General features: G+C 41.0%; 1 protein-coding gene across 1 annotated transcript; it reads left to right on the top strand.

Annotated features, from left to right (window-relative positions):
* Positions 1 to 147: 147 nt before the first annotated feature.
* Positions 148 to 18,331, top strand: LOC136445425 (E3 ubiquitin-protein ligase TTC3-like). The gene is made up of 6 exons (XM_066443433.1): positions 148 to 283; positions 7,896 to 8,048; positions 8,660 to 8,892; positions 11,636 to 15,596; positions 15,781 to 17,235; positions 17,702 to 18,331. Exons 2-5 carry the CDS (start codon positions 7,908 to 7,910, stop codon positions 17,230 to 17,232), a joined length of 5,787 nt encoding a protein of 1,928 aa, XP_066299530.1. The 5' UTR covers positions 148 to 283; positions 7,896 to 7,907; the 3' UTR covers positions 17,233 to 17,235; positions 17,702 to 18,331.
* Positions 18,332 to 18,662: the final 331 nt, after the last annotated feature.

Raw genomic sequence — 18,662 nt, forward strand, 5'->3', positions numbered from 1 at the left:
AATCTATGTAAAAAGGTAATGCAATCTTCTTATTATTTGTAAAATATTATTTATTATAAATATTATTCTAAATTGTGAGCATGAGGCTGAGAAAAAACATAGTATCTGATGATTCTTTCTTAGCGACTTTGTGCGGTTCTTGAATTCGAAGCAGAAGACCCGCCATATTGTTTTTTAGAGTACGACTGTTCAGTTTTCTACGGACTTTGAACCCAACTTTCCCAGAAAGTTAGGGGCGTTTCTGCGTAGTCGTCACATTGTTCCCATCCGAACAGTAACAGGGGTGAGTGTGACTCAAATTCTGTGCGGAATAAGAGACGTTTGTTGACTAAAGTAAAGACAACCTTACGAACTTTTGTTGAAGTTCGGAGCTGGCTAACTCTCTAAGAAGAGCAACACGAGACAAAGTTCACGACCTAAGAACTTGGCTCATAGCTAATACTGTTAAGATTTGCCGAAATAACCCATCAAATGAGACTTCCATCCCAATTCGAGCGAATTTCTACTTTAGGTTGTTCTGAACCGTGTAACAGGCGCACAAAAGGACTGTACATGCTAAATATAAATTGAAAGAAAAATATTTGCGGGGAGGGGCGATTTGATTTGAGGTGGATGGACGTCCCGAATGCGGAAACTATGGGCCAAAGTTTGTCTTAATTTTTATGTGTCCAGTGTGTATGTCTGACGATACAAAAAGTTAGTACTTTGTTGATACTGTATAGTGTATACGTATTAATGTTCAAAGTTTGAACACAAAGTGCATTATGCATGTAACTAAGGTACACGTGTATCATAGGTATTACAGGTATCCAGGTATGTATACTGTTTCAAATAGAGCAATATGGGTGTCCAGTTGGATATTATATGTGTACATGTGGCATACAAACAAGAACGAAGAAGTCACAAAAGCTTGTTCTGGACCATGTGTATTCAACTGATTTGTATTCAACTGATTTGATTTGTATTCGGGTCCTGAAATAGACGCTATAGATGCTATGAAGTACTATAGATCAAATACCGGGTACATGTTATAATCTTCATGATTGTTATGTTGTCCATGTTAAAATCAACTGTATTTCATTGTCTTTGTCTTGTCAGCAGGGCTCACACTTTGTAATAGAAACAGGATGTGCGGTATGTAAGCCCATTCGTAGATTAGAGTACGCATGTGCAGTGTCAAAGGTGAAGGCCCTGAGACGTAAACAAAACACGTCCGGAAATTGTTATATGCAATGGTCGAGACAACAACTGCGACAACTGTTTAAAAGCCAGGGGCCTTTACCCTTGACACTACATGCATGCGTACTCGAATCTACGAATGGGCTTATTGTTGGACAGTCCTTAGAGTTGGACTGTCCTGAACAGCCAAACCAATGAATATAATAGATACAGCAGTGAAATACATGCTATGGGGGTATCATCTGGGATACGATAAGCACATGTATATTCACCAAGGAACGAGTAACCTGCTGAATTTAAAGCTGTACTGTGTGCTGGTGGCATGCATAGACAGGAACTAGCGCTGGTCTCGAGCTGTGTACCTAAACCCTGGACCTGGACCTGTGAAATTGGTACATGGTCAGGACCTGAACATCAAGTGCACCTGTACCTGAACAAACTAAAGCATTGGTGAACACCATTTTTTTAGACCAAAGATAGGTCAATCCCTTGGTACAATTTTGAGAATCTTGCACTTGAAAGAAAACTTGTAACTCTTTTTTTGTTGTGAGATTATAATATGTAAATACAATGTACTAATACAAAGATAACAATTTATCACTAAAAAGACAGTTGGCTACATACATATGCAGGGCTCGAAATTCATCTTTGGGAATAGGTGCACTGGTGCACCCAACTAAAAAAATTGGGTGCACAGAAAGAATTTTGGGTGCACCAGATAAAATAAATTGAATGTTCTTCAGAACATAATTACAAAGTTTAACGCTGCTGCCTTTCTTAAGAACTTCAATCTGTAATTCTATAGCTAACTTCAAAATTTCAAACAAATAATACATTAAATAAAGTACAGCAAAAAGTTATCATGCTGTTTTTTATACTTACATTTCAAGAATATTCTGTATACTGGTGTACAATAGTACCTTAACCCTATAGGCTACAAAAATATATAGGTGCACCAGTGCACCCAGAGTCAAAAATTAGGTGCACAGCTCCAATTTTGGGTGCACTGGGTGCACATGCACCCACTATTTCGAGCCCTGATATGATTAACTCACAGATAAGTGACCAAACTTACTTAGGTCCGGGTCTAGACCTATACCTCAACTGCTGTACCTGTACTCATACCTGAACCTGAAAAATAGTCCGATCCCTTGATTTTCAATTTCATAATGTAAATACAAACATGTATCACTATCAGATTGCTTAAAGTTGGACTGCCACTTGTCACACTGAATATTAATATTATATTATGTTTCAGATGTCATGGCATGGTCTTGATTAGTCAGATAATAGATTCAGGTAAATAACCTAGTGCCATGGATAGGTCTTGTTGAGAAAAAAGAAAAAAAAATTGTTTTAGGAAACCTTTTTGCTGGTATGTACTTTTTGCTAGCACCCCTATGCAGGCATAGTGTCACTGTGTCTACTATAACTATAAGTATAATCCCATGTGCAGTACATGTATTTGCTAACCTCACAAATCTTGGTACAAATGCATATACCGGAAAAAATTTACTGGAAGTTAAAACTGCAGTGCCTTGTTTTTTCAATTTTAAGACCAAAGAAGTTTTTTTTAGCAGGTTGCTTCAGTGCAGTATATACTGCTTTAACCTCACCACTCTTTAGTTGTCATGTGACTTTCCATGCTGACCTCTAGTAACATCTAAGGATTGTTTTGTTGGACTTTAGCCCATGGTCAACTACAATCAAGATATTTGCATATAATCTTTTTTCTCTTGAAAAATAGGATATACTTCTACTTGTTTGGAGAGGGGTTGAATGTAATTCTCCAGGGAAACATCAAAGTTAATGTAGTCTTTACAGTGCTGAGATACAGGTGTGTTTTGGCAAGTGCTATAGGCTGGCATGTTGGCCATAGCAACACAAACAAAATTAGTCACGCTGATGATGTTTATAGTATAACAGTCTTGATTCCTTTGCCTTGATATTTACTGACATTTGCATCTGGCTCTTGATGAAATGAGGCTTTAGAGCCACTAACATGTACAATGTACTGTGTACAGGTAGATTCTTAAGAGTAATTACTTCGCAGCCAGGCGATATGAAAAGATTCCAACCATTATTTCCTCCAGTTGAAAGGATGTTGTTGCTAAGGAAACCATTTGCGTACGCAGTGTCTGAAGTGTTTTCGTGCCTGGTTGTTGAATACCCCTGTCCATGGTTGTCAGTTACACTGCATTACATGCTGAGAGTACACGTACATGAAGCTACATTGTAATGCAAAAAGCAGATGAGAACTTCTTGGTATTTGAGCCATAACCTACAGATGTTACATTATGAAAAAAACAGGAAGTGTGATTTGGAATATCAGATATTTGCAATTTGTTGTGATAGCTATGCAAAACACCAGTTTATTGCAGACTTCTAATGATACTGTTGTTTTATGTGAGATGAAAAAAAAGATCTAGTAATAGAATATAAGTTGTATCTGTTAAGTAGAATAAGTGATCAGATTATTGTCCATGGCATTTCTTTTTGATCTTCAGTGTATCCCTTACAAAAGATGGTTGTTTGTGTCTTTGAATTGGGTCAGAGCTGGCTTGTGCCAGACAAGATGAGAGGTAATCACAAATTTGATACATAATCATTTTGGTCTAAAGTAGCCATATACCCACTAAAATCGAGTTTACAGTTACATCCGTACCGTGCGCTTTGACTACCAGCTGACAAACTGTCAGCATCATACCGGAGGACACGTTAATTGGATATTAAAGTACACCGCGGGTGTCTTAATTGGTTTTTGCCTGTTTCATGGCTGTTATAATACCTTGTTCTCCCACAGTTGACTATTCAGTCAGAGTTGATGAATATTAATATATTTCCCAGCTTTTGATTTGTTTAGTTGGATTTTTTTTTTGGATAGCGAATGAGGGAATCACTTTGCAAGTGTTTGGACGGATTTGCGTCATTCCGACTCAAGCTTGTCTGCAGCGAGGAGATCGAAATTTGCCTTACTTGAGGAGTGTTGGTATCGTCATGGCCTTTCAGCTGTGTTTGGAAAAGATGAACACTGTGGTACAGACAGTTCAAAGGGGGCTATTTTACCTGGGGCAGCGCCACATCCGTCGGCTTGCGGTGGTCAGTACTCTTGTTTTGGTCCTGTTTTACCTGTAATTCTTTTGTAGGTGAGACCATATGTGTTGTGGGTGCCGCAAGGTTTCAGCCACACAGGCTGTGGTTCAACTACTGTACCAGAAATGCACAGCTGGAAAGGAGAAAAATGTGTTGGGCAAAAGGACTGTTAGGAAAAAGAGATTTTCTAACATGAAGTCCCACATAGAAGGTCCACAGTAAAGTAGAGAATTGGATCTAGACTTTTGTTTACTAAATGCCATATTGTTTCGTATTAAGTGTGACTGGAATATTGATAAAGGTAGCCTTTTGAGAGAATTTGAAAGATCTAGAAAGCCTGTTATTTACTAATTTTTTTGTGATATTTGTCTGGCAGGTATATTGCAAATTAGAACATGTCCATCATTAACATGAACAGTATATGTAGACGCAAGTTGGAGCATGATTTTTAAAGGCCTTAAAGGAATCTTAGGAATACACATTCATTTTCTGCTTACAACAAATATATGGGTAGGGTCTGCACAGTGTTATTCAGTGTTGTATTGTTTTACAAAACACAGGTCGCCTAATTCACCACAAACGGAATTCTGTAAAAAGTCTGATTAGATATTTATTGATACATAATTGACTGGAAAATAACATCCCCTTCTAGAGTTTAGGACTCCTTTAAGCTGTACTGAGAATTTCTGCTTGTTATATTTTTCTCCAAATTTGAACTGACTCGAAGGGATTATGTCATTTAATCTCTGCAATATTGTGTTTTTTTGCAACATTTTTCTTGTGCTATAACAAAAAATCTTATATTCCTTATATAGGAATCAAATCAATGATTCCTTTCGAGTTACTAAGAATATCATTTGATGCCCTTCTACTGGTAATTGCCTGTTGCTTGGCTTGGCTTTTGAATGAGGATGTGAAAAACCCCTTCAGCTATCATGAAGAGTCCCTTGGTTGTGTTAGACTACGTAGCTACTTTGATTTTTATAAAGGGTTGTTGCTATGTGAAGTCTGAGGCATCTTTTTCAATTTTTTTACCTGGAAGCCTTAGATCTATATCATTACATTGTTGTGTACAGTATCTCTTGAAATGAAGCGATTTATATTTTTCACCATTTTTTGTGTGTGAATGTTTCACGTTTGAAATTTACATTGTCAGGACAGAACAACTGGTTTCTGAATTAACAAGATATAACAATATTATTTTCTAGAAAAACCCCTGAGGCTATTTATCTTTGATCATTGTATTTTTCCTCAAACTTTATTAGACCATGTTTTTTTTAAATCTCTTTGATATTTACTAATTCACATAGGTTTCAGACATCTATTCTATGGTCAGGCCCAGCTCAGCTTGTAAAGGATTTCATTCCTCATTTTGGATGGTGACGTAAAGCTGGCGACCCTGAATGTGTATGAGGGCGCTTCAGGCCTAAGCTACAAGTGCCAAACCTCTGGACATAAAAAAATCCAACGCACTTACTGGTATCGAGAGTAGGGGTGGCCCAGTGTGCTTGGCAAAAAACATACGAACCAAAGCAAAGCTGCATTGCTTGCCTTACGTTTTTTTCATCTGTCCTTTGACTTTATTTGTTTCATGTTACCATGATATTGTTGGTTGCTATATATACACAGCACTAGGACACTTGATTCAGTCCACATTTAGAAAACAGAGCAAACAAACAAGCCATTTCGCACTGTGGTGATCCAGCGATTGGTACCCATTTATTTCTGTATCTTTGGTTATAGAGTCCATTCCGAGTCACCGCGAGGGTTTTATAATAATATTTGTTATCATTTTGAAAAATTTCTAATAAAAGAATATCTGACTGACAATAGTTCTAAATTTTCTAAAAGATCAAATACAAAAATATGAATTTATTTGAATTTAATTAGATAATTTAGAAATATTTTGAAAGTAACTGCACAAAAACCTCTTTATTTGTAATAATTTCTAAACATCTGTGTGATTATTTAACTTTTAGAAATATTAACAGAAAATGGTAGAAAATGGTAGAAAATGGTAGAATGGTGATTGCCCCCATAAATGTAGGTGCTAATCCGCCCCTTCTGTCTGCCTTTGTACATCTTCAGACTTCACTGCAGGACACTGCTCGGTCCTTTGTGGAAAGCATTCTTCCCTAAACTTCGTAATGATGTGTGAATTACTTTCTTCCCAGCCCTCTGACCTATTTATAGAGATGTTACAAATAATGGTAGAAAATGGTAAGAAATTGTAAATAATTGTAAATAATGGTAGAATGATGTTACCATTATTTAGAAACCATTGTAAATATCATATTCTACATCATGAATATTTCTTAAGTTATAGAAAACTTGAGAAATATTTATAAAGTTGAAATCACATTCAAAATATTTCAAAAGTATCAAATCTCTTACATAAAAAATAACAATAACTTGAAAATAGTTCTAAATTATGACAAAAACAACCCTCGCGGTGTCTTGGAATGGACTCTATAACTTGTATCATGTAACTTCGAAATTAGTCAAGTTGATAATCAAGAAAACATTACTTCACTTGGACTCAAAAAAGTTTCATTAGAAGAACACTAGATGTGAGCTGTAAAGGGCCCAAGTGTCACAAGTCATTAAGGATATGTTAGCAGCCAAAAAATGACTTGATTTCACCCCCAGAAATAAAATATTCGCCAAATCACAGTGCTGGAATTGTTGTAGGAATTATCACAAACATTGTTAGACTCAGGGTATTGTATCAAGGTGTAGCAGTAGTTGTTCAGAAGCCAACTTGGCGACTATTTTCTTCTTGGCCGAGCGTGCGATGTCGTTTCTTTCAGATTGATTTTTGCATTTAGACATTGGGCGTTGAATTTGGTGTTTCATTTGAAAATTTACGAGCGTATATGTGTGCCAGCACTTGTTCCCTTTGCCCAACATTACGCCCAAACTGGCCAAAGCTCACATTTACAAGGAATTGTGCGTTCCTAAGTAAACTTTACAAGCAACAAGGAAGGAATCAGTTTGTTACAAAAGATTTTTAGGGAGAAAAAAATCTTACTGGTACATTTTTTGGGGAAAAACTAGCGCAATGCGATGCGAGCATTGGGAAGCAGCATGACACTCTGACAATGCATGTATACAAGTGAATTCAACATACACAATTGCACAATTCAGAATACTTTTACGTACAAATCTTGAAAACAGCATGCAAATTGCACTTTTGTATTTCGAGCCCTTCTTTAAGTATAGCTCCATATGTATACAATAATACAGTGTTAAAATAGGCAAATATATAAAAGATTGTTTTGTTATTAGAAAAAATAATGATACTCAAAATTAGCCCAACTTGAATCATGTGAAACCTAAGATAGTCATTTTGTTGTTGTGAATAGTTTTATTCCATACTTATGTCTCGTTCTATGTTTACTGTTGTTGCCATACTTTGTACCTGCCACAATAGTCGTGCAATAAAGTTCTGTCCGTACAATAATTTAAGCAAGGTTTTTATTAGCCTAACTGAATCGTGCTGTAGTGGCCCGGCCCAGCGCCTGGTCCCCACCCCTCTCTGTGGGGAGGGGCGATAAAAGCCCCGGACAGTGGAGTTTGCGTTATATAGACTAGGTTTTTATACAGTTCCCTTTTCTCCACAGACAAGTCGGACCATGTCTGACGAGGACGACGTTCCAGATCTCATCGATTCGGACTCGGATGAGTTGGAGGACATTACCACTGCAAGCAGCAATGCCGAAAGTGCGAAAAGATGGTTCCAGATGGCTCTTGCCAAACGGAATACCCATCGTCAGGTATGGTACATGTACTACATTGTCAAACAGCATTTGCTTGTGAACAGTGTGTCTGTTTGTTTGTATTGCATATCTAGTAGACCGCCTCATGGCATAACACACCAGGTTTGTACTGAACAGTACAAGCTGCATAACCGGACAGCTTTGTTTGATCCACTCAAAGCCTTTCCAGAGGGCTTGTCAGGGGACTTGAACCCTACCGTCATGCCATGCCGACGCCATGTGTTGTTTTATGTTTTAACTAAAATATAGAATATTTTTGTGATACTGTACCCTAATTTCCCACATTTGAAATTATAAAGTATAACCATTTGAACAAATTTCTGCATGATTGATGAACACAGGGTACTTAAGATTTGGAAAGACACTGGTCTAGAGATTTGGAAAATTTTATCTACTTTAAGCCTAAGAACTGTTCCTATGTCTAAATAGAACACATGAATTTTATGCCAATTGAAAGAGCATACCCCCTTCTACATTATGGTGTCTACGTCTAATAACTTTTATAGTTGAGATATTTGAACTCAAACTCAAAGTAAATTTGATTTTCCAAATCCTCTGTGTCAATTCACATTTAAGATGACCAGTTTTGTTCCATATCCTTCCCACAGGTGATGAAGGTCAACCTGCTGTCGCCTTTCCTGTTTGGGCAAGTCAACCAGCCGGACAAGTGGACTGCCTGGGCCTTCCAGCACGGTCTCCTGCCCAGTAAGAAAGAGTTCAAGATCGAAAGTCTCCCCCGGGAGTACTTCGATGCTGTAGAGTTAGTGGAAGAGGCTCACGACAAACTCCATGCTTCCCTTGATGACAGGATCCTAATTGAAATCCTTGACTTGATTGACAGGTATGATATTTTTTCTGAATATCTTAGATTCACTGTTTTTCAGCATGTACAGCTTGCAACGTTACAGTGATGTCATTTCAGGTCAAACACTGAATTGTACTTTGTTACCTTCTGTTATATTGATAGAATAGAGTAACTGTGTAACCTCATGTCTAAGAATACCCAACAGAACTGTTTCATATCCTAGAATATCTAACAGTACTGTTTTATGTCCAAGAATACTGTAAATGCAGAAATGTTCGCAGTGGTTTTATGTTCATGATTTTTGCAGTGAACTCTTTACCGCGAATTTAAAACCACCGCAAAAAGCTGTTCCATTGTGTGACTGTAGTGCGCTACTATTGTTTAAACGCGAACTCAAAATCACAGTGAACCCTCCATTTTCTCCTTACCGCAATTTTAAGCAGGGCTGACTTCAGCTTTAAATTCTTCCATCCCACTCATTGCTTCGGAGCCCATCTTCGTAATTTTCGTTGTAAAATCTGTCATTCTAAGCTTACGAAATTACAATTTCATCAATTTCATGTCATGAAGTTCAGATTTGCTGGACGAATGGGCGAAATTTTTTTTCTATCCCAACAAGCAAATTTCTGTCCCAGGATGGATGGCGGGTCCTGAAAACGGCCCCAATCTTGAGAAACATGTGTAAGAAATTGCAAAGTTACAATGTACAACAGACAAAAAGCGTCCCGTTAAACTAAGTAAGTTACATTATATCATAGTACACGTATATAGAATACAAAATTGGTCGTCTTTCCCAAGTGCTAAGCAGGTGACCTCCTCTTCCTGCAAATGTGTGATCTTAAAACTTGTGTGTCATAATTGATCAAAAACTTTTCTGGTTGCATGTCGAAAATGCATGTTTCTTAAATACAGTGTTTCTGTACGTCACTTGTTTACTCTACAAGTGTATGCAGCCTGTTCCCATTTTGGCTATGCATTCACAAGGACTTCAAAGACATATGGAATGTCTACAATGATGCGTAAACACAACCACTTGCCAGTAACTATGTAGTGGTAGTAGACAATTACTGGATCAAAGCTGATATCAGGCTTTGAAAAAAATAAGAATAAAGTTTTTGCATTTTATTTTGGCGCTTTTGTTTCAACAGATTCAAACTCAACTTTTCTGTTTAAATATATACCTGATTATGTTCCTAAGATCATTGATGCTGGGTAGATATTGAAATGGTAGATGGATGTAAAACCAGCTTAGGCCTAGGAAAAAAATGTTGTGTTTCCTGTTACGGTCCCGAAAAAATGAGGGTCGGTAGGTAGGGATTCCCTTTTGTTTTTTTTTAATTTGTTTTTTTTTCCTGGTGACATCAAATGCTCTGACTGTTGGCCTCACAGTGCTTTGGTCAGCCTCCTTACCATTGCACTCAATTCTCATGTGGTTAAACATGCACTGTCCGGAGGGGGGTGAACAAAATCTAATAAAAGCACCCCCCGGAATGAAATTACCAATTAGAAAAGTGGCAGGTAAATTATTAAGAATATACATGTATAATTATCACTAAATACAATAATCTATGTCATTGTCCAGTTGCTTTCTCACTGTCACAACATTTTAACAACTTTCTTTGTTTATTCTATAATAATTGTTCCAAAGTTGAGAATTTTTTAAAAATCCCAGCTTAGTAAAGGCACTCATTCACCACTTGTGCAATTTTCAATGTTGCCAACGAAAAAAATCAGCACTAGTACTAGCAACACTTCGCCCCATAGAAATAAACAGCAACTCAAACACTGCCCTCTACCAGTAGTTGCCGGTACTGCAGGCCCTGCGTCATTACTCTCACGCATTCTCGCGATATTTAGCGTTAGTTGAAAAATCCATCATGGCGGCTGCAAAATATCGTCTTTCGACCGGGTGCCGCGCTCTCTTTTCGGACAGATTTTTGCGTTTCAGGCAGAATAAAACAAGTTGACTATGGATGCAAATGAATGAAAAAGTATCCGTAACTTTATTAACTTGTTTGGTTGGGGGTCGATGTCTGTGCTTTGATTGAAAATTTACGAAAGTGAGAGTGTGTGCGTGTGCACGTGTGTGACGTAGGGACTACTAGAAGAGTAGAGTTTTGTTGGTCCAAATTTTCTACTTCGTGCAAATAATTACCGCAAATCGAGTTCTCAGGCCCGAAATTTAGGTAGCGTACTGCGTAATCTGGGCTTACAAATAACTTGAACCGATCAAAATATCGTTGCGCTGCACAACTGCGCAAGCGGGTATTTCGCACGCTGTTTTTCATCACTCAAGTTCAGAAATTATTTTTCCCAGCGACCGATACCCAAAAAAAAGGCTAGGGTCGGGGGTTTTTGCTAGGGTCGGTCGGGTAACCGGAAACACAACATTTTTTTTCCTAGGCCTTATTAGAAAAAAAGTCTGGCCTCCACCATACATTGATTCTAGTAGGTCCTGATTTGTATTTCTAATGGGGTACTGAAAATGCAGAAATATTTGTGGTGGTTTTATGTCTGCGAACTTAAAACCACCACGTAATTAGCCGTTCCATCATGTGACTGTAGCGCCACTATTGTTTCAAACGCGAACTCAAAACCACCTCAAACACTCCATTTTCTCCCACAAAATTAAATCCCCACGAACATTTCTGCATTTACAGTAACTCATGCTAGAACACGTGATATTGCTATGATGTTATGTTTCTAGTGCATAGCCATCTCCTCATACAATGTATGTCAGATAATTTTTTTAAACGAAATGCATTTTTCCCCCCCTCAGAATCAACGGTTACAACTACGACAAGGTATCCACAGCAGTGAGCGATGCAGAAAGGTGCTTTCCATTTAAGAAGATCTGTGACAGTATACAGGGTGGAAAGAAGGACTCAAAAATGGTGGCAATCCTCCTCGCTGCACGACAGCTCCATGACCACCTCAAGAAATTCACAAAACTGGGTAAAAACCCTGTGTCTGAATACGAGGACGAGTGTCGAGTAGACGAGAAGAAGGCAACAGGGCTCAAAAAGGCAGGAAATGAATGTTTTTCACAGGGGAAGTTCAAGCAAGCAATATCAAGTTACACCAAGGCTCTATACAGCAGCTCTTTCAATCACATCCTGTATGGAAACCGTGCTCAGAGTTACCTCAAAACTAACGACTACTGGAGCGCCCTCTGTGATGGGAAGAGGGCGATCGTGCTCAAGTACGATTGGCCTAAAGGTAACTACCGCTTGGCGGAGGCCTACTTCCACCTGGGTATGATAGAGAAAGCTCTGGCCGTCAATGCAAATGCCATGAAGGTCTGTAAAGCATCCGAAGCCATGAAGGCTGACATGAAGGACATTGAACAGCAGGCTGTGCGCTTCAAGGAAGAAAAGGAGAAGCGACAGAAGCAGCTTAGGAAAGAAACGGTCAATGGCAGTGTTCCCGACATCGATGACGTTCCCGGGTTGGTAGAACCTGGGTCCAGTGATGAGGAAACAAGCAGCGATGATTACGACGAAGAAGATGGTATGCCTGGTCTTGTTTCTGATCATGACTTTTCTGACGATGACAATATCAAAGTAAAAACCACTAAAGCCAAAACAGAAAGCGCTAGATCCAAACCCAAAAAGCAATCTGAAACACGTGGGCCATCCAAACCCACCAAACCCAACAGAGAGGCAAAAGCGAGAAAGACAGAGCGAGAGAAACAGATCCGAGAGCCACCTGTTGATAGAGACACTCAGGTTAGACTTGACTTTGAGGGACACATGAGCCAGGGCACGATAGCCCTGCTGGAGGGAAGAGTGCGTAATGCTATCTACTGCTACAGCAATGCTCTCGAGATGTCGAGTGAACACACCTTGCTGTTGAAGCCTTCTCTGGTGGTCATAGTTGTCTTAAAGTATTCTCTCGGCAAAGCTTATGCAGCTACTGAACTTGGAAAGGATTTGCAATCTGCTTGCATTCATTTCAAAGACATTATAGAAGAGCACACCAGTATCACGTTTCCCCTAGCACACCATGGGCTTGGATCTGTATATATTCAACAAAATAGGTACCCTGATGCAAGAAACATCATAAAAAGAGGTTTAGATGTCATGTCAGTTCCCAACTCTAGGATAAATGTGTACACTTGGCCTGGGAGCCACAGGATGATCGAGCTGTCAGATGTTGTGCAACTGAGGGAAGGGTTGCTGAAATTACTTAGCATGTGTATGAGCCCACCTCGGCCTGATGCCATCTGCCGCTACTCTGACTGCACAGGATTCTTCCAGAGCGATATATTCCTCACCGACCCTGATTTCAAGGGGTTTGTCAGGATGGAGTGCACGGAAAGGTGCAAGGTTGAGTTCCACCCAACCTGCTACAAGAAAAATAGGACTGCTCTGCACGTCATTGACAAGGACTTTCTCTTGAAAGATTGCTTCACCCCCGACTGCACTGGGCAGGTGATAAGTCTGATCATGTATGACCAAGATGGAAACGTCAAAAAGAGGTTGCAAAGTGACAGTGTACCTCCAAGGCCAAAAGAGAAGAAAGTCATATACAGGATGAAAACTAGCGGATTATACCGTCTGGAAAGGAAAAGGCTTCAAAAGGCAAGAAGAAAGGAGGCCAAAGAAAGGGCAAGGAGAGAAAAGCTTGGGCCGCCAGCTGAGCTGGAGGAAGTAGAAAGTAGTCTAGATTCAAATGACAACCTAGATCTTGTTCAAGAGGTATTGGATAGGACTTCTCCAATGCTGGAAGGTGCGATCAACAAGGACGAACCTGGAGTAACACTTAACACACAGCCACAAGAACAGGAACCTGTGAAGGCTGGAAATAACTATGGTTACGTCCTGAAGAAGGACAAGTTCGAAGAAGAGGAAGGGGGAGGTCAACAAAAGGACAAAAAGATCAAACAGCGCAAGAAGAAAAGCAAGGAAAAGCCAGCGGTGGAGCTGGAGTTGAACTTCCGATTCGATAACGAGCCAACTACACGCATGTCAGCTGCCGACGCAGAAAATATGCCAGAACCGCGAAGCTTCGTCCCCTACCAGCACCAGCACCAGCTACACCAGGACCGTCCCTTTGCTCTGCCAGAGCGCCTCCAGGAACAAGCAAGACTGCTTGAGGCTGGATATGGAGGTGATCTAAATGTTAGGACTGCCAACTTTCCCTTTCTCGTACAACCACAGAGCATAACCCAACCTGACCCTGTCAAAGAAAACCTTTACTCTTATTTTGCTTCTTTGCTCAGTGAAGGGCCTCTTTCCTTGGACAGCCCTAAACTCATACAAGACTTAGACAACTTTCCTCCCGAAGCAAAAATGCTGGTTGTGAACGCAGGCTCGCTTAAATCCTTCCTTCTTGGTTCACTCCAATTTGTTGTCTCTGAAAACACGGTGTGCCTTCTGAAAGATGCCGGAAAACTCGGACTAGTCCCCAAAAGAGAGATCACTCCTCCACTGAACCCATGTGCAGCAACGTTCACTCCTAGATCATCTCCGGAACCGGACACGTTGTCCGACGACTCCCCTCCCCCTCAGCTGATGACTCCCTCGGACAACAGCCAGCAGTCCTCACCAGATCTGAGCAGCAGCGCTGCCGACGACGTGCCAAATAGTGGCGATGACACCAGCAACAAACATGAGTCCGACACAAGCCTCCTTAAAGCCACAGGCCTTGACAACATCCTAGATGATGATGAATCTTGGGACTCAAAGGGATTGGACAATTTTGGTGCCTTGGACAGCTTTAATGAAGTATCTCCTATACCTTCTCAAACTTCTTCAGGTGAGCCCACCTCTAGTGGATCTCCCCCACAACAACTGTGTGTGCCAGGGAAGCCTGCATCACAGTCCCCTTCAGCCCACAGTAACTCAGAAGAGGCAATCCCAGACTCCCTCTCCCAGGCAAGCCAGTCTTCTGGAGGGGACTCCCTCGCTAGCGCGCTGAATTTGATGGTTGCAAACATGGTGGCAAACAAGGACACAATAGAATCTGTGGACTCTGGTTTTCACAGCGTTCACGACGACAATGTTGCGTTGGGCGGCAAAGTACAACCATGTAGGGACAATCAGCTTGACAACAGGACTGCTGACGCCATTTGGGCTAGTGGGAACCTCTGGGAGGACAAATCATCAGGAGACACCAGTAGGCAAGGAACGTCTGCGGGGAAATCAGTAGACTCACTAGAAGCTGAAAAAGAAAACCAGCATAAAGCACCCGGATCCCCACTACAGAGACAGCTAAAACCTGAGTGTAAAGAAGCTACATGCCAGGCCACTCCTGTCATGCAGAGTGCAGCAGTGAACACTGTACCTGAGAAGAACTACAAAGAGGACTATCTCCGTGTTGTACAAGAGAAGGATCGTCTGTCCGCATTGCATCAAGAAGCTTTAGACAGGAGCATGCAGGTGAAGAGAAAGATGGAAGCAGAGCTTCAGGCAACACAACAAGCCTTCGTTGAGATGCAGACAACATACCAGAAAGTTAAAGAGGATTTCATCGCACTGTCCCAGGAGAGAGATGCCAGCAGCCGCAAATGGCAACAGGAGAAGAAAGACCTCTGCCAACAGGTCAGCAAACTTCAAGGAGATATGAAGTCCTTGAAGAAAGGGGAAGAGATGCACAAGAAGGCTGCTCAGGATGTGAGCAAGGACTTTATTGCACTGTCTAAGGAACGAGACCGTCTCACTGCAGAAAAGGTGAAACTTGAGGACAGTGTGGTGAAGTTGGAGTCCAACTGGCAGACAGCCCATCGGCGTGCTCAGGTTAGTTATAGTTTAGAGTTAAAAAGCATTTTTAGTTTGCTTAAAGAGAACATGTCTGCTTTGCTTGCTTTTTCTCTACAATGCAACAGATTCGTTAAACAGTATATTGAACATTGCATTTTGCTCTCTGACATAGACTAGCCAACTTGACATTTACTGATAATGTCTTTGTACTGTCCTTTAGGAAGCAGAGGTTCTCGTCCTGGTGACAAGGCGAGACCACACTTGTCAGATGCTGGAACGCGCCATGAAAGAAGCCGACATGTACGTCCAAAACCTCGCCAAGCAGAGCGCTGCTCAGCCGAACATGGCAGAATTTAGGCAACTTCTGGCCGGCTGGCAAGACAACGTTAGCGACTGTAAAAAGAAGCTCGGGTTGTGCAAGCAGAACTTCGAGGAGCATATTCAGAAGGTTCGCAAGGGTCATGCCTTGTCTAGTTTGCCAGGAATTGTTCCCTTAATGCCTCCGCCGCCCCCTCCCGTCCCACAAGCACTTCTTCAACCGTCTAAAGGTGCTGTTGGGAATGGTCCATCTCCTCAAGGAAGCGAGAAGTACATCTCCCCAGTACCACAAGTATCACAGACCGCTCCTGTGAAACAGCCTCCCAAGGCAATGCCCACCCAACCGCCTCCTAACTTAGCCCCAACCCCTCCAACAATTGTGCAGCCACCTGCTCAATCCATACAGCCACCAGTTCAACCCATGGCAAGTGCCCAGGAAACCCATGTGTTCGCACCCCAGCCAGTCCTGGCAACTCAGCACCAACCAGTTCCTGCTCAAGCTGTGAAGAAAGCTCCTGTTGTAGGTGCCAGTAGTCATCAGCCTAAGCCAACACCACCACTTGCAGCAGCTTTGCAGCCCGTCCAAGTGCCTCAAATGAACATGGCTGCCCCACAACAGGCAAACGGACAACACGCTCACACTCTAGCAGCAGCGGCGCAAGCACAAAGGTTGGGGAACCACGGAGCTGCCATGGCTAGTATGAATGCAGCTAGTCTGAATGCAGCTAGTCTGAATGCAGCTAGTCTGAATGCAGCTAGTCTGAATGCAGCTAGTCTGAATGCAGCCAGCAAGAATAGCTTTGAGAAAATCATGGAAAAGCTGGCGTCCATGTTCCCGAGTTACAACCGAACTCAACTGACGGACGTTATAAAGGAAGTGCGCAAGTCCAACCAAGGCTCGCTCTCTGGGTTGTCTCTAGAAATGATCATCCAACGCGTCGCCGAGAGAATTCTGCAGAGGCAGATGGAAGAGCAAACAAGGCAGCTGAGGAAACAGCAGTTCACTAGGCAGCAGCAAGGGGGCGCTCCTGCACGGCCACCCCACCAGCAGCAGCCACAAGTAGTGGGAGGGGGGCATAGCGCAAGGAGTCATCAGACAGCGCCGCCACCGGGCTGGAACCCTCCGATGCCCCAGCGGCGTCACGTGATGAACTGGAACGATGACGAGTCAGACTGCATTATATGCCACGACGTGATGACTCCAGACACGGTATGTCGTCTGGAATGCGGACATCTCTACCATGTTGATTGCATCCGCAAGTGGCTGAAACAGCAGAGTACCTGCCCCACATGTAGGGTACATGCACTCCTGCCAGACGAGTTCCCATCGTTAGGAGGCACCAAGTGGCACTGAGAGGTACATACTGGCCATTACTACTGCACTTCTTTTCTCTTTTACTGCTCTTCTTGCATATCTCTCTTAGATCAGTGAGTTGACATCTTGAAAATGTGATCTTTTACATTTGAAAGGGAAACACTGCTTGTTAATGGTTAACCTTTTGCAGGCTTGATCTGTCTTGAATCAACAAAACCCAAGCTTACTTCTTGTAGTTGATACAACTTGGTATTTTGGATGAAAACCTCATGCTGCCTAAGACTCTATAACCAATATGATGTTAGTGCCAAAAGGCTTCATCCTCAGTGTGGAGAAGGTTTAAAAAATCTAATTTCTTTGGATTTTGAAAGAGGGCTTACATGTAGAGACCCTACTTGTCTTGTGTTATCATGTAATAAGAACTTTTGATGCAGAATGTGTTGAAAAATCTGTCAAGTCCCAACATGTCATGTATATTGATTAAGTTATATGTATTCTTTTTTTCCAGGTGGATTGAAGTTCAGTAGACTTTTGATTGACAGTGAAATGTTGTGGAGGCATGTCAAGCACAAGCTCACACAACATAAGACAGCACTCTATAGTTATGTAAATCAAGAAGTTTAGTAATTCTTAGTAAGTAGCAGGTTTTTGGAAATATTCTGTTGCTATTAGGGTAAGTTTCATCTGTTGATTATGATAGGTTTTGATAAGTTTCCTGCCTAGTACAACAACGTTATAACTGTGTCACAGTGTCACACTGTAAGTAAAGTGTCATACTGTATGGTCTTATGTTTATTAGTGTCTAGGGAAACAAAGGAGATAGGATTTTCTGTTATTGTAGATCTATACTAGTCAGAACCCATTGGTGTTTGAAAAGTAATTTTAGTTTTTAAAATTGTCGATAGAACAGTCATCAAGGATCATCACTTAACTACAGGAGGAAAGGGACTTGCTACAGTTGAAGTGCACGGAGTGTGTCTTGATACTTCAAGGAACTGTAACAATGTCTTGCTTTCCACATTCCAGTCTGACACAGAATATATATTTGTATGTAAGTAATCATATCAAATAATCATAGATCTTGTGTGTAGTTTTGATATGATTTTGTGATTTTGTTAAATAAAGTTGATGAAAACAATTACGTGGTTGTGAGTGTTGATATAATGAATTAAAGACATGACTTCCTAACTGAACATCTTTTTTATCATAACTCGGCAGTACAGCAATACAGATACAGCTAGGAGCAATACAGATACAGCTAGGAGGAACCTGATGCCTCCCCCACAAAAAGAGATGACACAACTACTACTGTCAGTCATATCAACCATGACAGAAGTATCATTGATTATTTGTTCTTTTTGCTAACCCTATGGTAGAGTTAGACTTATCAACTACAATGGTGACTTTTCATTAGGCCGTGTTTATTTGATTTATATATATGAATATTATCTGCATGTGCCTCAATTTTC

The sequence above is a fragment of the Branchiostoma lanceolatum genome, chromosome 11, assembly GCF_035083965.1.
Source record: "Branchiostoma lanceolatum isolate klBraLanc5 chromosome 11, klBraLanc5.hap2, whole genome shotgun sequence".
Lineage (NCBI taxonomy): Eukaryota > Metazoa > Chordata > Leptocardii > Amphioxiformes > Branchiostomatidae > Branchiostoma > Branchiostoma lanceolatum.

Excerpts from the sequence above, each read along its gene's own strand:
- LOC136445425 (XM_066443433.1), top strand. The coding sequence starts at position 7,908 with ATGTCTGACGAGGACGACGTTCCAGATCTCATCGATTCGGACTCGGAT. Across the intron at positions 8,049-8,659 it reads AACGGAATACCCATCGTCAG|GTGATGAAGGTCAACCTGCT; the intron begins GTATGGTACATG and ends TCCTTCCCACAG. Across the intron at positions 8,893-11,635 it reads ATCCTTGACTTGATTGACAG|AATCAACGGTTACAACTACG; the intron begins GTATGATATTTT and ends TCCCCCCCTCAG.